This window comes from Triplophysa dalaica, chromosome 25 (genome assembly GCF_015846415.1).
Source record: "Triplophysa dalaica isolate WHDGS20190420 chromosome 25, ASM1584641v1, whole genome shotgun sequence".
In the NCBI taxonomy this organism is placed as follows: domain Eukaryota; kingdom Metazoa; phylum Chordata; class Actinopteri; order Cypriniformes; family Nemacheilidae; genus Triplophysa; species Triplophysa dalaica.
Window position 1 is genome coordinate 8,113,198 of NC_079566.1, and position 21,023 is coordinate 8,134,220.

At 37.4% G+C, this 21,023-nt stretch overlaps 3 protein-coding genes across 8 annotated transcripts; 2 read left to right on the forward strand and 1 right to left on the reverse strand.

Annotated features, from left to right (window-relative positions):
* LOC130415907 (aurora kinase A and ninein-interacting protein) lies at positions 1-2,146 on the reverse strand. 2 transcript variants are annotated; one of them, XM_056741912.1, is made up of 3 exons: positions 1,845-2,146; positions 1,617-1,767; positions 1-1,526 (listed from the first exon to the last, which is right to left on the reverse strand). In XM_056741912.1, the coding sequence occupies exons 1-3, from the start codon at positions 1,950-1,952 to the stop codon at positions 493-495; spliced, it is 1,293 nt and encodes a 430-aa protein (XP_056597890.1). In that variant the 5' UTR covers positions 1,953-2,146; the 3' UTR covers positions 1-492. The 2 variants fall into 2 exon arrangements, with proteins under 2 accessions (XP_056597890.1, XP_056597889.1); XM_056741911.1 differs by having other exon boundaries at positions 1,617-1,773.
* Positions 2,147-2,561: 415 nt separating this feature from the next.
* vps28 (VPS28 subunit of ESCRT-I) lies at positions 2,562-14,246 on the forward strand. Its single transcript, XM_056741787.1, has 10 exons — positions 2,562-2,590; positions 3,108-3,156; positions 11,586-11,614; positions 11,717-11,754; positions 11,919-12,008; positions 12,095-12,200; positions 12,407-12,508; positions 12,846-12,899; positions 13,004-13,095; positions 13,355-14,246. Exons 2-10 carry the CDS (start codon positions 3,117-3,119, stop codon positions 13,473-13,475), a joined length of 672 nt encoding a protein of 223 aa, XP_056597765.1. The 5' UTR covers positions 2,562-2,590; positions 3,108-3,116; the 3' UTR covers positions 13,476-14,246.
* Positions 14,247-14,622: 376 nt separating this feature from the next.
* On the forward strand, positions 14,623-20,912 carry mapk15 (mitogen-activated protein kinase 15). 5 transcript variants are annotated; one of them, XM_056741785.1, is made up of 15 exons: positions 14,623-14,772; positions 15,026-15,095; positions 15,815-15,913; positions 16,061-16,090; positions 16,249-16,339; positions 16,467-16,597; positions 16,701-16,864; positions 16,967-17,106; positions 17,189-17,246; positions 17,473-17,610; positions 18,037-18,142; positions 18,471-18,690; positions 18,881-18,996; positions 19,092-19,232; positions 20,256-20,912. In XM_056741785.1, the coding sequence occupies exons 1-15, from the start codon at positions 14,717-14,719 to the stop codon at positions 20,439-20,441; spliced, it is 1,746 nt and encodes a 581-aa protein (XP_056597763.1). In that variant the 5' UTR covers positions 14,623-14,716; the 3' UTR covers positions 20,442-20,912. The 5 variants fall into 5 exon arrangements, with proteins under 5 accessions (XP_056597763.1, XP_056597764.1, XP_056597760.1 ...); XM_056741786.1 differs by having other exon boundaries at positions 14,624-14,772; positions 16,022-16,090; positions 18,471-18,789; XM_056741782.1 differs by having other exon boundaries at positions 14,624-14,772; positions 18,471-18,789.
* Positions 20,913-21,023: the final 111 nt, after the last annotated feature.

Below are 21,023 nucleotides of genomic sequence, written 5' to 3' on the forward strand. Positions count from 1 at the left end.
CGTTGTTTGTACTTTTATTGTCATTAAGTACCTGAATAAACATTATGACATCAGTCTTTCTAAATGTTATAGGATAGAAAATTTCAATCTTTAAAAGACTATTTAAAAGACTTATAAATAATATAAAACATCAATTTGAGAACCGACAAAAGAATCAAATGTGTAGTATTTGCCAGAACCTTGTATACAAATTTTCAAATCCGGTTCATTCTGCCATCTGGTGGAAAAACAAGACATCAACTGGGAGAAATATGTTTTCTGATGTTTAAACCACTAAACATTTGTAGCTTATTTGGAATTTAACAGATGTTTATGTCTGCATTTAAATAATTCAGAAAGTTAAAAGGATAACTCCAAAAATATCAAAATCCCATATTAAACATAAATCCAGAGCTTGTATAACATCAAAACATCAATTTTAATTATTAAAAATGCCTTTGAAGCAGTTGCTCCCCTTTAATGTCCCATTTATGTCATGTGATTAATATGTGTTTATGGCAAATGCTTTATAACCTTGTTTCCTTCTGAATCCTGGGTGAAAAGGATCTCTGCGTCAAGATCTGATTCCTCATCCCCCTTATCTAAAGACTTGCCAGATGCACTATTCCAGGAATCTTTTTCAATAGATAAATTGCTGTGGTCTTTAAGTGGACTCGCCAGGTTTTGGTCGCGATGTGCAATCACATAAAAGCCCTCCGAGTCTTGAGTAAATAACAAAGCGTGACTGTCTCCTGCCATCTCTGTCCCTGACTCCTCATTACCCGATTTTCTCAAGGAATGAGTGTATGTGTCCTTTAACCTGGATTTAGCTGGACTTGATATTAGATTTCGCTTAAATGGGGAAGACGGAGCACTGTGAATAGGTGAGGACGGCCGCCTATTTTCCTTTCCCGTTAGTTTAAGCGGTGAGGCCTTGGGTTTATAACAAGACTGCTCCTGATCCACATTACTTTTTCCAAAAGCTTTTTTGTGGTTTGCATTAACGGGCCTAGAAGTTAGGATATGCCCCTCAAACGTGGTGTTCTGATCTCTTAAAACATGTCTATCCTTGAACCCTTGAAGTTCTTTCAGACACGGAGAATGAAGAAAATCCCGACAAGCATCTCCAGACGGCTTTCTCACCATCAGAGAATCCAATCCGTGGGACTTGCCATGAAAGAGAGTCTCAGATTCAGCAATTGTCTGTATATCATGCAAACTTCCACGTCGTGCTTTATTTAAGTATTCCTGCGTGTCTAAGACATTGTGGTCTGAAAATTTGTCAAAAGCTCTTCGTTTTCCAGGTGGCTCTTCATCTGACTTATATCCGCACATGAAATGAAGGAAGGACTGCTCTTTTCTATCATCCGAATCCTTCACTGATACACCTTCACAGTTCTCCTGGCAGACCTCAGATGTCTCACTCGAAGTAATATCTGTCTCTTTAGACGGCTGCGAAGTCACCCCATGTTTTCGTTTGGTTCCAGAGCATGCCTCTGTGTGCAAGGGGGTGTTCATCTCATCATCACCAGCACTTGGCATAGGGTCTACAAAGAAAGCATCCCACTTACAAAAAGAGCAAGTGGAGCAAATACAAATCTTATAATATGTTATGAAACATGTCTGGAATATCTTACCTGTCGGCTTAGGTGAAAAGAAAGATGATATTGTGCTCTGTCTAGTGACAGGCATGTCAAGTTTAGTTTGAGTAAAGCTCAGAGCTACAGCCACACTGTATCCCCCTGATCTCGCCAATGGATTGAGTAATTTTGAGATTGGACGAGTAAGCTGTTTCTGAAAAGAATGAAAACTGTTAAATAATTGTTTTTTATAATAAAGAAGATATAATACACGTTCAAAGTTACCTTTTGTTTCTTTTCTTTTAACTCAGTTGTGTCAAGCCATATCCCACACTCCTCTTCTTGAGCAGATGCTGCAGGTTTCACTTTAGTGCCTTTAGAAGTGCCTTTCATTTTCTGCTTAAAGAAACGTCACGACAAATCTTAACCAGACCCCAAGGCATTCAATTCTCCGATTCACTCGCACTCAATTAAACTACCCAGTAAAATGTCAGTAATAACCAATAATAAGTAAATATCAACGTTTTGTAACAGCGCTTCGTATGTTAGGTTTAGTTGTATTGCCTTGAGTCCCTGTTTACTGTTGCTGTCCTGATCACGTTCCCGCGCGAGCGTTCGGAAATTTTGGGTTGCCAAGTGCTCGTAGGAATTAAACACAACAACTAAAATTGTGTTTTAAGAGTTGTCTTCAGACTGTTATTTGTTAATATATGCTATTAAATATTATATAAAAAATGTGATAGTCTTATGTCGTAAAATATTGTACAATAATGCATTTACAGACTGTGGGATTATTGTACCTACTTGGCAACCCTTCCAATGCGACGTAAACAACACAATGATTAAAATTAATATTGTTCAATTGTAATTTATATGATTTTGGTGTTGTGATTTAAATGTGTACAAAATATTAGCATTGTGTATATTTTACTTAAACATGAACTAAAAGACGAGAAAGTGCATGCGAAAACGGATGTGACGAAATCATCCGGCGACGTCAGCTGTTAACAGTGGGTGACGTCAAAATAAGGGTGAGTGAAGCTCTTGTTTTTGTGGCTTTTTGGTTAAAACATATGAAGTATTTTATTTGGAAAGGTTTGTACAACCACACTTACGTTATGTTTTTATAAAGGGTGTTAATGATTAGCAGATATCGATGTCGCGTGTACATTTAATGCGTAACCATAGCTAGCTAGCTGGGCTAATGACGCTATTTATTTGTTAGCAAATAAAACAGACAAACTATGTTGAAGTGCTTGCACTGTTTAAGATTTGACATTTACATAGACGGTATTATGCCAAGCAGCTCCATATGCTTCTAAAATATAATAAATTGAATTGTTTTCTATGACATTAAATATGTTTGAATTGCATTTCCTTAGCCTGTGTTGACGCTAAAAACAGTGAGCACTAACGTTACCTAGATATGCTGTGTACAGACAGCTCAGTAGGTTTTGATGTTTAGAAACTGTATATTACTCATCAATAAAAGTTTCATTTGGCTAAACACATAATAATAATTTCACCGTTTCCTCAACTGTTTTGTAGATATCAGTCATGTTTCATGGAATACCAGCATCTGGTGTGATGGGAGGGGGTAAGTGATAAAACCTCACCAGTATAATCTCAATTCATGTTTATTAGGGTTCGAGCCCGAAGGGCTAGAAACCTATTGTATTTGTTAGTTTTTTAGGGTTTCGAGCACGAAGTGCTGAAAACCTATTGTTTTTGTAAGGATTTTTATTATTATTATTATTTTTCCGCCATAAAACCGGTCGCCCAGCCCAAACCGTAAGTCGTAGAAACTCGACACTTGGTCATTTGGTTGTATCTGTGCAGGCTACTCAGATACAGTGACCCAGCCAAATCGGCCCATAGGTGGCGCTACAGCGATGAAAAGCGTGTTTGCGCACGTTAACGCTCGTTACTCCTAAACCGTTTGTCGCACACCCAAGTGTTTTATATCAGTGTAATCATTGGCTCAAAACTTAAAAAACGTATATCTCCGATTTCATTTCCGGTATGCAAATTTTCCCGCTAATTAGCATTTTATGAAAAAAATAAAAAATGAACTAGTCCCTGGATTTTTGCCCGATCGGAACCAAACCAACGCTGATAAATTCTGTGGAGTGTGATTGTAAATATTCATTAAAAAAAAGTTGAAATTTCGATTCAGGGTCGCTAGGGGGCATCAAAACGTCAAACCCGGAAGTAGCCTATTTAATTAAAATGGCTATAACTAGAGAACGGTTTGAGATATCTATACGGGGCTTAGAACATATGTGTAGAACCTCAGTCCGGGGTCACAATAAAAAAAACTCGGTGTTTGACCACTAGGTGGCGCTATAATAGTAACAAACTCGAAAAGGGCTATAACTATCCAACCGTTTGCCCGATCGACATATTATTTGGTATGGTGTGTCTTTGTGTCATGAACCTTGACTGTATAAAAGGACTTTGGCGTATCTCAAAAAACATGTCTGCCATCGGTCAATTAAATGTGAGCACTCATTAGACAGGGTTAACTGAAGCCGATAAAAACGACACTTGCTGGGCTTATTTGCCTCATGGTCCTGAAGGTCTGTAAGAAACATGAACTCATTCGGCCACCGGGGGGCGAAATAATGCTTTTGGAGTGCATGAACAACTGTGTATCACGTGACATTTGACATATACAGAAACTATTGGTATCATATGATAGCTCTTCTCATTCTGAACAACTTTGCCTCTGGACACGCGTCTGTCAATCAAACGGTTTGTGAGTTATCGCTGATGATGTCAAAACCTACTTTCGCGAACTAGTCCTTGGTTTTTCAACCAATCGGAACCAAACCAATGCAGATGACTTCTGTGGAGTGTGAATGTAAATAATCATTGAAAAAAAGTTGAAATTTCTTTTCACCGTTGCTTAAGGACGCCAAAACTTAAAATGGGCAGATCCTATCACATTAAAATGGCCATAAATCCAGAAGGGCTTAACATATCATCATGGGGCTCAGTTGATATGTGTAGACCATCACTCCGAGGTCACGTACAAAAGAAGGTAGCGTTTGGACACTAGGTGGTGCTAAAACAGTAAAAATGGCAAAATTGACGTGTATCTCATATCTTAAACAATTTGTGTATCACATGACATTTGACACTTACACAAACTAATGATATCATTTAATAGTCCTCCTCTTCATTCTGAACAACTTTGCCCCTAGATCCATTGATGTCACACAAACGGTTCACGAGTTATCGGTGATGGTGTTTAAAACTGACTTTTGCTAACTAGTTCTTTGATTTTTTTAAGCAATTTCAAAATTCTCTATTGCAGGTACATTATAATTGATCATAAAGATTGTGAAATGACCATGCCAGTAAACATTCATAACATTTAGTTTGATAATTATTCAAGGGAATGTATTCAATTATACAACACATCTCTTAGATGGTGTGTGACTATGTTCCACATTATAAATCTGGTGGCGAAATGGCCAGGCTCTGTTCACGACTCAAGTATCGGAGAGTTATGCACATTATTTGGACGTGGCAAGTCAAATAGACTTTACAAACTAACTGGATTGCTAATTTTGGGCCTAACAGAACTGCATTTTTCTATTATATATGTGACTATGATGGAATCCTGCTAGGGGATAAAGGCTATGCCTGCAGGCAGTATTTTATGATACCATTACCTGACACCAACCAACTTTGAATTAGTTTATTTTGTTGTTTTATTGAGAGAAAACAGCTAGTCATGAGTGTGTAAGCATGCAACGCTTCTTTGAGCTGATACTGATAATTTCTATAATTTTTCTGTGTTGGTGGGAGTTTGATCCGTCGTGGGTTCGTTGGGGTCTGACCCCTTACACTGTTCGTGGATGCACTGCTCCATTGAATGGCATAAATACTCGAAACCCGCTTAAAGGCTGCTTGCAGCTTTAATTAGGGTTTCGAGCACGAAGTGCTGAAAACCTATTGTTTTTGTAAGGATTTTTATTCTTATTATTAGGGTTCGAGCCCGAAGGGCTAGAAACCTATTGTATTTGTTGGTTTTATTATTATTCTTATTATTATTCTGCCCTAAAACTGATGCTGCAGCCCAAACCGTAAAGCCGACAGAGCTGAGACTTGGTCAGATGGTAGTAGTCCTTGTCGCTACTCAGATACACGGAGCCTGCCAAATCGGCCCATAGGTGGCGCTACAACGATAAAAAGCGCGTTTGCCCCCGATACTCCTAAACCGTTTGTCGCACACCCAAGTGTTTTATATCAGAGTAATCATTGGCTCAAAACTTAAAAAATGTATATCTCCGATTTCATTTCCGGTATGCAAATTTTTCCGCTAATTTGCATTTTATGCAACAAAAAAGAAAATGAACTAGTCCCTGGATTTTTGCCCTATCGGAACCAAACCAGCGCTGATGACATCTGTGGAGTGTGAATGTAAATAACTATCAAAAAAAAGTTGAATTTTCCACTCACGGCCGCTTGGTGGCGCTAAAACGTCCAAACCGGAAGTGGCATATTTAGCTAAAACGGCCATAACTCGTAAACCATTTGAGATATCTTCATGGGGCTTGGAACACATGTGTAGACCCTCAGTCCGGGGTCACAATAAAAAAACTGCGGCGTTTGGCCACTAGGTGGCGCTATAATTTGAATGAGCTAGAAAATGGCTATAACTACGCAATCCTTTGCCCGAATGACTTGATATTTGGTATGGTGGGTCTTTGTCTCATGCTACATGAATAACTAAAAGGACATTGGCGTATCTCAAAAAACATGGCCGCCATTGGTCGATGAATTTTGAGCACTCATTACACCGGGTTAACAGAGGCCGATCAAAACGACACTCGCTGGGCGTATTCGTCTCATGGTCCTTAAGGTCTGTAAGAAACATGAACTTATTCGGCCACCGGGGGGCGTAATAACGCTTTTGGAGTGCATGAACAACTGTGTATCACGTGACATTTGACGTGCGATTCCTGAGCGTAGTGACCAAAGGCAGTCGACATTAGTCCACTTAGCCTGCTCGAACCCGATGATTGCTGCTTGCAGCTATATTTATTATTATTATTTTTCCGCCTTAAAACCGGTCGCCCAGCCCAAACCGTAAGTCGTAGAAACTTGAGGCTTGGTCAGTTGGTTGTATCTGTGCAGGCTACTCAGATACAGTGACCCAGCCATATCGGCCCATAGGTGGCGCTACAGCGATGCTGAACGCGTTTGGGCTCGTTACTCCTAAACCGTTTGTCGCACACCCAAGTGTCTTATATCAGTGTAATCATTGGCTCAAAACTTAAAAAACGTATATCTCCGATTTCATTTCCGGTATGCAAATTTTTCCGCTAATTTGCATTTTATGAAAAAAATAAAAAATGAACTAGTCCCTGGATTTTTGCCCGATCGGAACCAAACCAACGCTGATAAATTCTGTAGAGTGTGAATGTAAATATTCATTGAAAAAAAGTCGAAATTTCGATTCAGGGTCGCTAGGGGGCATCAAAACGTCAAACCCGGAAGTAACCTATTTCATTAAAATGGCTATACCTAGAGAACGGTTTGAGATATCTTCACCGGGCTTAGAACATATGTGTAGAACCTCAGTCCGGGGTCACAATAAAAAAAACTCGGTGTTTGACCACTAGGTGGCGCTATAATAGTAACAAACTCGAAAAGGGCTATAACTATCCAACCGTTTGCCCGATCGACATATTATTTGGTATGGTGTGTCTTTGTGTCATGAACCTTGACTGTATAAAAGGACTTTGGCGTATCTCAAAAAACATGTCTGCCATCGGTCAATTAAATGTGAGCACTCATTAGACAGGGTTAACTGACGCTGATAAAAACGACACTTGCTGGGTTTATTTGCCTCATGGTCCTGAAGGTCTGTAAGAAACATGAACTCATTCGGCCACCGGGGGGCGAAATAATGCTTTTGGAGTGCTTAATCAATTCTGTATCACGTGACATTTGACATATACAGAAACTATTGGTATCATAAGATTGCTCTTCTCATTCTGAACAACTTTGCCTCTGGACACGCGTCTGTCAATCAAACGGTTTGTGAGTTATCGCTGATGATGTCAAAACCTACTTTCGCGAACTAGTCCTTGGTTTTTCAACCAATCGGAACCAAACCAATGCAGATGACTTCTGTGGAGTGTGAATGTAAATAATCATTGAAAAAAAGTTGAAATTTCTTTTCACCGTTGCTTAGGGACGCCAAAACTTAAATGGGCAGATCCTATCACATTAAAATGGCCATAAATCCAGAAGGGCTTAACATATCATCATAGGGCTCAGTTGATATGTGTAGACCATCACTCCGAGGTCACGTACAAAAGAAGGTAGCGTTTGGACACTAGGTGGCGCTAAAACAGTAAAAATGGCAAAATTGACGTGTATCTCATATCTTAAACAATTGTGTATCACATGACATTTGACACTTACACAAACTAATGATATCATTTAATAGTCCTCCTCTTCATTCTGAACAACTTTGCCTCTTGATCCATTGATGTCACACAAACGGTTCACGAGTTATCGGTGATGGTGTTTAAAACTGACTTTTGCTAACTAGTTCTTTGATTTTTTTAAGCAATTTCAAAATTCTCTATTGCAGGTACATTATAATTGATCATAAAGATTATGAAATGACCATGCCAGTAAACATTCATAACATTTAGTTTGATAATTATTTAAGGGAATGTATTCAATTATACAACAAATCTCTTAGATGGTGTGTGACTATGTTCCACATTATAAATGTGGTAGCGAAATGGCCAGGCTCTGTGCACGACTCAAGTATCTTCAGAGAGTTATGCACATTATTTGGACGTGACAAGTCAAATAGACTTTACAAACTAACTGGATTACTAATTTTGGGCCTTTTTGGGCCTAACAGAACTGCATTTTTCTATTATACAGGAGACTATGATGGAATCCTGCTAGGGGACAAAGGCTACACCTGCAGGCAGTATTTTATGACACCATTACCTGACACCAACCAACTTTGAATAAGTTTATTTTGTTGTTTTTATTAAGGGAAAACAGCTAGTCATGAGTGTGTAATCATGCAACGCTACTTTGAGGTGATACTGATCATTTCTATAATTTTTCTGTGTGTGGGACTTTGATCCATCGTGGGTTCGTTGGGGTTTGACCCCTTAGCCTGTTCGTGGATGCATAACTGCATTGAATGGCGCAAATTCTCGAAACCCGCTTAAAGGCTGCTTGCAGCTTTAATTCTTATTATTATTCTGCCCTAAAACTGATGCTGCAGCCCAAACCGTAAGACCGACAGAGCTGAGACTTGGTCAGATGGTAGTAGTCCTTGTCGCTACTCAGATACACGGAGCCAGCCAAATCGGCCCATAGGTGGCGCTACAACGATGAAAAGCGCGTTTGCGCCTTATACTCCTAAACCATTGGTCGCACACCCAAGTGTCTTATATCAGTGTAATCACTGGCTCAAAACTTAAAAAACGTATATCTCCGATTTCATTTCCGGTATGCAAATTTTTTCGCTAATTTGCATTTTATGAAAAAAAAAAAAAATGAACTAGTCCCTGGATTTTTGCCCTATCGAAACCAAACCAACGTTGATGAATTCTGTGGAGTGTGAATGTAAATAGTTATCGAAAAAAAGTTGAATTTTCTGCTCACGGCCGCTAGGTGGCGCTAAAACGTCCAAACCGGAAGTGGCATATTTAGCTAAAATGGCCATAACTCGTGAACTGTTTGAGATATCTTCATGGGGCTTGGAACATATGTGTAGACCCTCAGTCCGGAGTTATAATAAAAAAAATGTGGCGTTTGGCCACTAGGTGGCGCTATAATTTGAATGAGCTAGAAAATGGCTATAACTACGCAACCCTTTGCCCGAATGACTTGATAATTGGTATGGTGGGTCTTTGTCTCATGCTTCATGAATATCTAAAAGGACATTGACGTATGTCAAAAAACATGGCCGCCATTGGCCAATGAATTTTGAGCACTCATTACACCGGGTAAACGGAGGCCGATCAAAACGACACTCGCTGGGCTTATTCATCTCAAGGTCCTTAAGGTCTGTAAGAAATGTGAACTCATTTGGCCACCGGGGGGCGAAGTAACGCTTTAGTAGTGCTTAAACATTTGTGTATCATGTGACACTTGACATATAACCAAACTATTTGTATTATATGATAGATCTCCTTATTCTAAACAACTTTGCCTCTAGAACAACTTCTGTCGATCAAATGGTTTGTGAGTTATCGCAGATATTGATAGAAACCTTTCTTCGCAAACTTGTCCCTGAGTTTTTGACCGATCAGACCCAAACCAATGTAGATGACTTGTGTGGAGTGTGAAGGTAAATAATTATCAAAAAAAGTTGAAATTTCCTTTCACGATCGCTTAGGGGCCCCAAAATAAAAAAATGGGCGGAGCCTATCACATTTAAATGGCCTCAAATCAACAACGGTTTAACATTTCAGCAAGGGGCTCAGGAAATATCTGGAGACCATCACTAGGATGTCACATAAAAAAGAACGTGGCGTTTGGACACTAGGTGGCGCTATAATAATAAAAATGGCAAAATGCACATGTCTTTTGGTGGCCTAGACAACTGTTCGTCACGTGACATTTGAGTAATACACAAACTATTGATATCAAACGATAGATCTCCTTATTCATAACAACTTTGCCTCTTGAACCATTGATGTCTATCAAATGGTTTGTGAGTTATTGGTGATGATTTAAAAAACTACTTTTTCAAACTTGTTCAAGGATTTTCAAGCAATTTCAAAATTTCCACCTCAGTTCATTTCTTTGGACTCTCTAGGTCAATAATCATCAAAATCATGTTGAGTTTTTTTTTGTTTTGTGACCATAACAGGGTCCTTTATTATATTAGCGTGAAACGAGTATGTTATATGTCGATACTCCTTAATAAATAATCCAACTGACTTGCCATGTAGTACTATTATACATATTATAACACTTAACAAGCATGCAAAATGTGATGCTCATAGGAAGAGACATTCATTTCGATGGCTTTCTTATAGAGTCACCAGATCACAATGCATGTAGCTTTGCTAAAGGAACGATAAATATGTGCAGGATAAAGGTGTGTAGTGTGCGTGTGTGTTTATGGATATCATTTCCCTCTGTATCATATGAGTTTGAATGCACTGTATAGTTCTGTGTGTCTTGTGTGATCGAGAGTGTGCATGTGTGTGTAATGAAATGTGTCTCACAGGAAGACAGTGTTAGAAATATAATGTATTACACATTAAACGTTGCTCCATATTTACACATCTATAAATATAGCACATGTCTGCTTGCTTTTAAGATGAGTGTTGATATATATATATAACACAGCTTTATTAGATAAAACCAGTTTAATTGCATGTAAACCCAAATTGCTACTCAGCCAGTCACATGGCAGCAGCTCAATAAATTTAGGCATTTAGACATGGTAAACATGACTTCCTGAAGTTCAAAGCAAACATCAAAATGGGGTATATTGTATTATGTGAGGTGTTTGTATAAAATTAAGCATAATTTAAATGCCATGGCATTCTAGAATATTATGAATGTGAATCAATGTATCTATTTAAGATGCTCCTGGCCTTAAGCCTTAAAAAAAATGTATACACGTCTATCATAATGTATGGCAGGTGCCATGCCACATCCATAGCAACTAAACAGGTTAACTTAGCAACCATTAAGCTAGACCTATATCTCTGGAACAGAACATCGTAGAGACATGAGAATTGGTTAATTTCACTCGTCCCTTATCTGTTTAAACCTGCATATGAGTGTAAGCATGCGTGGTCTGTATTAACCGTTGCTGACCATTTCTTTCATTTTTCTGGATATGGGTAAGTGTCATCCGTTGCGGATGTGTTATGGTGCGATTCCTGACCGTAGTCAGCGAAGGCAGTCGACCTTAGTCCCCTTAGACTGCTCGAACCCGATGATTACTGCTTGCAGTTATATTTTTAATGATGTTTGGTTCATTTTCTTTCTGCTTTTTTTTTTAACTAGCACCTGCCAACAAGCCAGAACTTTATGAGGTAAAACTGTACTGTTACCACTAGAAATTGTGATTATTTGTAAAAATTGCACTTTTTTATCATAACCATTTTCCTTGGGTTGAACATCTCTGTCTCTTACAGGAAGTAAAATTGTACAAAAATGCCAGAGAAAGGGAAAAGTAAGTTGACCAACATCATAGACAATGTGCTTTGTATTCAGGAATGTGGTAACATGTACTCAAACTGTTTGAGCTTGTTAATTTTGTGTGATTGATGTCACCTTAAGGGAAATATTTGTAACTCATTGCATTTTATGTGCTTGTTTTTTGTTTTGTTTTAAAAGGTATGACAACATGGCAGAGTTGTTTGCTGTGGTAAAGACACTTCAAGCCCTGGAGAAAGCATACATTAAAGATTGTGTGACTCCTAATGAGTTAGTTGCTTCTTTTTTTGGGGGACTAAATGCTGTGAATTTCTAAATCTGTCTATTCAAAGTTTAACATTTCCTTTATTTTGCAGATATACTGGAGCTTGCTCAAGATTGCTTGTCCAATACAAGGCTGCTTTCAAACAGGTCCAGGGATCAGATGTGGGGTCCATCGATGACTTTTGCCGGAAATACAGAGTAAATTTTTTTTGCAGTTCATAATTCAATATTTTTTGTTATTTCTGTTTGTAACTCATTTAATGGTCCAAGGCATTTAAATTATTGTGGGGTCATTATCTGGAAATTGGCTTATGGTGGTTTTATGTTGTACAGAATATTTTGTTTTAACATAAAGTTTTGTGTGCTATTCCCATTTAATATTTCCCCTTCTGTGCCTGTGGCAGCTTGATTGTCCACTAGCAATGGAGAGGATTAAAGAGGATCGACCAATCACCATCAAGGATGACAAGGGCAACCTGAATCGTTGCATTGCAGACATAGTATCTGTATGTATCTTGAACTTCTCAATACATGTGTTTTATATTTATGCTTAATTGAATAGCTTTACGTGGGTTATTGCTAGCAAGCGCCAGTGTGCATCGATTGGCTCAGAATATATTTTCTTATTCCTCTTACATGATACTGTATGTAATTTGCTTTCCAGAACAGCAGTAAACTATACAATGGAAGAGCTTAACTCAAGAAAGGCTTCAGATAGACACAGCATTGATGTTAACTGCCAGGCTCTGCTAATCTAATATAAGCAGCAAATCCATACTGAATCTTTAAAATTGTTTTAAAATTAGATTACCGTATTAAATGTCTCTGCTTTCATCCATGCAGCTGTTTATCACAGTGATGGACAAACTTCGACTAGAGATTCGTGCCATGGATGAGGTACGTGTTTACAGTATTGGTTCAGACTCCATCAGCTTATTTAGTTTTAAAGCATTCATAATGAATGATTATTAATAATAACGATGATTTCGATTGTTTTATAGATCCAGCCTGACCTGAGAGAACTGATGGAGACCATGAACAGAATGAGCAACATGCCCCCAGATTCAGAGGCCAAAGACAAAGTCAACCTCTGGTAAGCCTAACTTCACTGCAGAGCTTTGCAGTAGCATTAGTCATGAAAGCATATATGATGGTCAAATGCAAAACACAATAATACCTAAATCAAACTCTGAACCAGTGTTTTTATTATCCTTACACTTGAAAAAAGGCATCAGCTCAAAATTCTGTGCAAAGTTCAGTTTAGTCCTGCAATAAAAGCAGGACTAAACTGTGTTTGCTCACCCACCTCAGATTCTTGTCAAAGGATAAAGTGTGTTGGTTCTTTCTCACAGGTTAACAACACTAAGCAGCATGTCTGCATCTGATGAGCTGGATGACTCCCAGGTTCGCCAGATGCTGTTTGACCTGGAATCTGCCTACAACGCCTTTAATCGATTCTTGCACTCTTCTTAAACGCTCCCTGATCTCTTTGAACTCTTCCACAAGCTTTTTTTTCTTTTATAAGCATCTGTGTTTAAATGTTCCTATATTCCCCATTTCTCTTAAATGTTAAAGTTGTTAACAATGAGACCCTTTATCCACATGGGTTTCTCTGGACTGAGGCTAATCATGTCTTCATAGGTTTTTTGTTTCCTTTAAATTTAGAAAGAAAAAACTTGAAACTTACTAACTGAGTTTGTCTGACAATGCCTATATTTTCCTTATGTAGTCTAAAAGCATTCTCTAAAATGACCTGATCATTAGGCTTTCAAAAACAGAGTTTATTCTGTTTAGAGAATTTGTGTATTTGTATACATGCCTATACGGTTGTAGAGTATCTTCAAGGGAAGTGAGCTAGGGAGTTGCTGGCATTTCCTTGTGTTATAAGCATATGACTCGTTACTTTATGGATCTCATAATAATATATTATAGGATGAGCTTTGATAATGGATTTTCTAACAAATTACAATTACGACAATAACATCTCATAGCCAGCTTCATATTTTTATTTGAGTTTTTCGAAGTGTATATTCAAATAAGACCATTTAAATTGAAAATCATTTACAGTTCTTTAAATTTGTTGTTCTTAAACTTGACTTTTATAGCAGAGAGCATGATACAGAACATAGTGTACACTTTCCTTGGTGTGGTGTTGATCTGTCTTAATTTAGTATAAAGTCATATTTATTAAATGACCATTGTAAATAGTTTTAAATAAACCACATTAACTTTCAAGAATAACAATTTGCCCTTGTGTATTTGACTTCAATATCGCAGTGTTCATCCACAACTTTTATGATTTGTATCGCTGATAAATCACTGAAATAACAAATGTTCAGTTACTTATATTGTACAAATAATGTATTTTGTTAATTATCAATGAGAACCGTTGTGTGGTTGCACACTAAAGTAGACATAACGGGCAAGTATACTTCAGGTAGGCTACACTCTAAAACACAAACAATTTTTTTGCATTGTAATTTACAGAAACTTTGTTGTTGCTGTGAATGAAAAGTATATTGTGCAGAGTATACATACGGGATCTTTATGGTACTGTACGAATAGGAAATAAAAGTTTTCGGCTCCTTTAAGAGATCGCTTCCTCCTCCACAGTCGCGTCGCGTCGCGTCTCCACGGCGACAAACAATTACAAACCGAAGCGATGCGCAACTTTACAACAGGCGGCGATTCGCAATGAGCGTCTGCAGATATCAATGACAAAAACATCTGAATTCATTTTTATACATTCTTCTAGCATACGAAAAAGCAGGTTGAGTATAGAAAGTGCTATATGTAGCTCCGTTTAAATGTTTCGCTGATCATTATTAAAATGAACTGCTAATAAGTTCGCTTTCGTATCATTTTGTCTCGTTATAAGTAGATTTCAGAACATCTTTGTTGTAGTTTTATTTGTACATCGCCTGCAAGGTCAGTTGTAGGGCAATTCTTGCACAAAGGTGTAGTTAAGCGTATTATTCATGCCACAAAACAAAGGAAGATTTATTTCAAGTGTAACAATACAGGATGAACATCACGGAGGTGGAAGAACACATCACCTCGAAATATGAAATCAAAAGAAGACTTGGAAAAGGGGTAAGTTGAGTTGCTTACTGTTTATGCCCTTATATAAACCTAGTTATGTAATAATAACTAACTGACTCATGTATGTCAATCTTAAGTTATTATTCAAAACACTTCATAGTGAGAATAAACTTGCATCTATGATTTGCGTGCAGAATTACCAATAGAGACTTACATTTTCTCATTAGCTCTGTTACACAGACCATAATGCTTATGAGACTTGTGCAACATTGGAACAATGAAAGAGTGTGTCTTGTTTTATCTAAGCAGATTACACCAATTCAAACAATTGCAGTTAAAATATGGGTTGAAATGTGTTGTGTTGTTATTAATGATACAGTGATATAACAGCTTTCTTGTTTTTTTATACAACAATGTGAAATAAATACATTTTGGAAATCAAAGTTTCTAAATCAAGCGATTCACTTTGGTATTGGTGCAATCTTTATCATTCACAAATCTCAGACAAACATAACTATTGTATAAAGAATAAAAGCTAAAAGAAAAATGTGCCAAGAATAGAACCCTCAGCACTTTTATAGCAGTGTGTGAACATCGTATTCCCTCTTAGCTCCACTTGATTCAACCTCTCTAAACGAAATAACTGGAAACTGCAGTGAGAACAAAAGAATAAATACTAAAATCAGGGGTTTCATGCGTTGTTGACAACTGGTTATGATATACGGGCTACATGGCTTCCTTCAATTTTGTCATAATTCCATTTTTCACAGGCATATGGAATTGTCTGGAAGGCCGTGGACCGAAAAACAGGAGAGACGGTTGCTATAAAGAAAATCTTTGACGCTTTTAGGAATCGAACAGATGCTCAGGTTAGAAACAAAAAACAAGAGCATTTAATCAATTATTTCATAGTGTTAAAGATAAATGTGTAATTAAAAGCCATAAATACCACATAAATATCTCAAACTTTTTCCCAGGATAACATTTGTCGGTTTTCTTTTGTCGGTTTCTCATAGAGAACATTCCGAGAAATTATGTTGCTGCAGGTAAGCACGTTGCAATGACCAAACCTTGCATTAAAAAAACATTAACATGCAATGTATACGCTGCAAGTATTTCCAATATACATGATTTAAAAAACAATTCAGCTTAAAGTAAAGAGTGTTTTTGATCTATAGCAAGAAACTTTTTATTTTGTTTGCAGGAGTTTGGGGACCATTCTAACATAATCAAGTTACTGAATGTCCTCAGAGCCCAAAATGACAAAGACATTTACCTTGTATTTGAATACATGGGTAAGATATAATAGATTAATACTTGAACACATGACTCATTTTGTTCCAAACCGGTGAACGCCAGAAGGTGAATGAATGACAGCCCCATTCACAGTTAAAGAGTAATCTTATTTGATTTTATTCTCAGACACAGATCTACATGCAGTCATTAAGAAAGGAAGTCTATTGAAAGACATTCATAAGCGGTATATAATGTACCAGCTTCTTAAAGCAACAAAATACCTTCATTCGGGCAACGTCATACATAGAGACCAAAAGGTATTTCATTTCAATTACCTTTAATTTTGTAACGTTTTGCTTTCAAAATCAACGGAGACCAGTCCTGGTTTTATTTTTATGTTTGTCTTTTTATCTAATACAGCCATCCAACATATTACTAGACTCCGATTGCTTTGTAAAGCTGTGTGACTTTGGCCTGGCAAGATCACTCTATCAGATCCAAGAGGATGCTGTGAACCCTGCTTTGACAGAGTATGTTGCTACACGATGGTACAGAGCCCCTGAAATTCTTCTAGGATCCACCAGGTACATGGAGCACAAAGGATTTCATTTCAATTTATACTGAAAGAATCACGTTCCATTCAGCTTGATTCTGGGTATCATATGAAAGTCCTCTACATCCTGCAGGTACACGAAAGGTGTGGACATGTGGAGCGTAGGCTGCATCCTGGGAGAGATGCTCATGGGCAAGCCGCTTTTCCCTGGGACCTCTACCATTAATCAAATTGAGAAAATCATGAGTGCCATTCCACATCCTTCCAAAGAAGGTGAGTTTATTATTATTTTGAAATTTTGTTCAAGCCTACACAACCTACAGTGTTAGAGCTAAACTGTGTGTTGTTTTTGTAGATGTATTGGCAATCAGATCGGAGTATGGGGCTTCTGTGATTCAGAGGATGCTGCTTAGGTATGTAATTATATCATAATTAATTATATTTCAAGTAAATGATTAATTATTAAGAACTATTGATCATTTATAATCTAATGATAATATGTTTATTTCATTAAATATATTTATCAATTCATAATTGTATTATTTTATAAATTTTATTCTTCTAGTTATTTTTTTGTTGTTGTTGTAATCTTCATAAATTCGAAATATATATCCATGTTCAATGGTTACGTGTGTTTAGACCACAGGTGCCATTTGGTGAAATTCTGCAGTCATCAGTGCCACCCGATGCCCTTGATTTAGTGCAGCGGCTGCTGGTTTTTAATCCAGATAAAAGACTTAATGCAGAGGAAGCCCTGCAGCACCCTTATGTGTCGAAGTGAGCCCAAGTTCATTTTTCTTTATTGTTTTACTTAAAATTCTGTCATTATTTACTCATCCTCAAGTTGTTACAAATCTGTATACATTTCTTTGTTATAATTAACACAAAGAAATATATTTGGAAGAATGTTAGCAACCAGCAGTTCTGAGGCACCGTTGACTACCATAGTAGAAAATAATTAATATAGAATTTTTGGTTCTGTTGAACACATTGAAGATCATGTCATGTCTAGTTTACTTATTCTATTCATGAGTAATTTTTTTATTTTGATTTACATGAAAATACATGACAAAAACCGGAGGCAAAATGTAATCTTGACTTAGTTGCTTGGTTACTTAGTTTGTGAATAATAGAAAGAAGACAAAAATATTTGTTTATTTATTTTTTATAAATTATATATACATATTTTTTAATCCATGCAAGATTTCATAACCCAGTAAGAGAACCTAGTTTGGACTATGATGTCATTCTGCCAGTGGATGATGACATCAAGCTCTCCGTTACTCAGTACAGAAACAAACTCTACGAGGTGGGTGGAAAGCTTCCACTTGCTACTTTCTTATTTTTTATGGATTAACGTTCCCCTTTGTCATGAAATGAATGGACGCTTTCTGTAAACAGCAGTGATAATGTTATGAGTGGACATAGTCAGTCAAGTGATATCTGTGTTGAGTAAACAAATATGCTGTGTCATGATGACAAAAATGCACTTCCTTATGAAAACGGCACAACTTTGTTGCAGCATTATTATCACGCTGACTGACTATAAATAATCAGCTTTCAAAGCTTATTTACAATAATAATACTGTTGCAAACTTAAAATGACTTTGTAACTTCCCAATTTCACCTTCTAAAAGATGATCCTGGAGAAAAGAGTTAGTCGCCAAATACATAAACAACCTCATTTTAAACAAAAAATTGAGGAGAAGAAAAGGGAAGTTAATGGAGACAGTGAAATGGACAAAAGCAATGAAAGTACTGCTGGCAAATGTGGTGCGGATGGAGATCACGTATGGAAATCTCCAAAAGACAAGAAGAGTCATAATGAAACTGGACCACCTGTTGCAAAATCTCCTAGTAAGCCTGAACAAACACACACATTGGTTGAGAACAGCAGTCCAGCAGTGAGCCCCAGTGCAGTCAAAACCTCCTATAACCCCATTACACACGTACCTAGTGAGTTCTGTTCAATATTGACTGTAGTAATGTTTTTTTTTAAATATTTATTATAAAAAAATGTTTTGACAGTCATGAATTTATTTTCCAGATGGTTTAGTCAAACCTCCCCACCACCCAACTGGACAGCCACATCATAATCGAATTGGGAGGAGGAATCAAGAAACTGGTAGTGTGCTACCTTTAGGTGGCGCTAATGGCTATGTGGTAAGTCCAACAGTCTTTTCTGAAATTGGTTTATTTATAAACATTTTGTCTTTGTCTTCTCAATACCACATACCAATGTTTCTATTTTCCATCAGAGTGGAGACCAACGGGGACGTTCTGCCTATCTACGCACAAGCTCTTTCTCTCTCACCTTAGCACAGCCCCAAAACAATCCCCTGCTTCGCAACGATGAACCCACGGTTTCCCCTGGGGTCTGCGTCACCTCTGCTCGTCTGGTTAGTAGGCAGATGTTTATCCCATAAACAACGACGATCTGATACAAACTGTTTTTATTATATTAATCTTGGGAACCTATACAGTAGTATTGCATACTTCATATCTTATTTATAGTATTAAACTTGATCAAATTTATAAAAGAGTGATACAGCTGTATGATTATTTTCGGAAAAAGACGAGCGCCTGGAGGCTTGCTGGGGGAACTACAGCACGAGCACACAATACATCATCGCATTATCCCTGCATAACTGTTGATTCACTATAAGTTTGTGTTGTTTACATTATGCACCATACCAGCCAATTGTCAACAAAACACAGGCATATGACTCAGTTTGATTTACAGCTTATCGAATCCATGTTCGAAAAAAACTTTTAGAAACCCTGGCTGGGTGAATTGAGCACAGAAATACTACGTCATACGTTCAACTTGTTTTTCATAAATTGACCTTGTTACGCTTGAGAAACCAGCATGTTTAACAGTGTAAAGAAGTCAGAATGCATGAAATAGCATTTTACCTCCACTTTAAAAAACCCAGCAAATGTCTAAAGGCTGTTCCTTTAGTTCAGAAGGTGGGATTGTAGTAGCAATGTCAAAAAAGCAAAGTTCGATTCCAGGGAATATAAAAACTGAAAAAATAAATATGAATACAACTGTGCCTTGAATGTAGTGTAAGTCACTTTGGATTTATGTAGATCACACAGCATCTACATAAATCTAAATGTTTGCATTGCCGCAAATGATAGTAGTTTGCATACAACCCATGTGACTCATTCTTGTTGACTGTGACCTTGGAACAAGCGATCCTGCCAACACAACCCAATGATTTATTTTCAGTATTTCACACATTAGAAAGCAGTACCATATTGAGATGCCCCCTCAGTTTTTGACACATATCAGGAGGTCTTACGCCATCTGTTTTACTGCCTCCATGTTTCAGTGTTCTTTAGATGTTCATATTATGACTAGAGGAAACCTACAACGTGTCACCTTCATTAATTTAATTTAAATGATATATTTGCAGAACCAGAGGTCCAGTTCACAGCCACGCGATGGGAAGGTTCCTCCAAGGTTTAGCAAGAAGGTGTTCCAGAGTAATTCAAACATTTCGGCTGCAGGAGATCCACGTGCCAAACTAGGCAGTTACTCTCAAGCGTATGGGACTATAAGCAAGACTGGACTGGACAGTCTATTAAGGAATTTCCACTAGTTTTAAAGTGTGTGATTAGTCAGCGTGAATTCAGTGGGCAGGCCCGATGGTAATAGAAATGTCTCTCATAGAGTCTGTTGATCTCTACATTTAACAATGCATTTGACATAACAAGATAACCACACCGTCATCATACTGTATGCTGTGAAGTCTATTGTGAAAAATACCAGATAACTGCTGCCAATGACATGATTCTGAGCTGTGCAGATTTTAGTCTCAGCTTCTTGTTTGTATTGTAAATATGTGGTAAAAATTTACTAACTTTGTGTGGAGAAAATATACATGTGCAAATACGTGTTTAGATGTTTTAATAACTGCATACTTGAAACTTTGTAAATGATCACCATTGTACTTTTTTAAGGTGTTCATTCTAAAAATAAAATGGGTTTTAGGGGATTCAACATATTTGATGGAGTATTTTATCATATTTTTACCGATACATGATAACCAAATATTTTTGGATAACATGGCGTTCTTGTTTCGGTCTGTCTGTTTTGGTTGTTTTGATTATTTGAATTATGCAAACCATTAAAGACCCAAATTATACGAATGCCATTACTTGTGTTGAATATTTTGAAACAA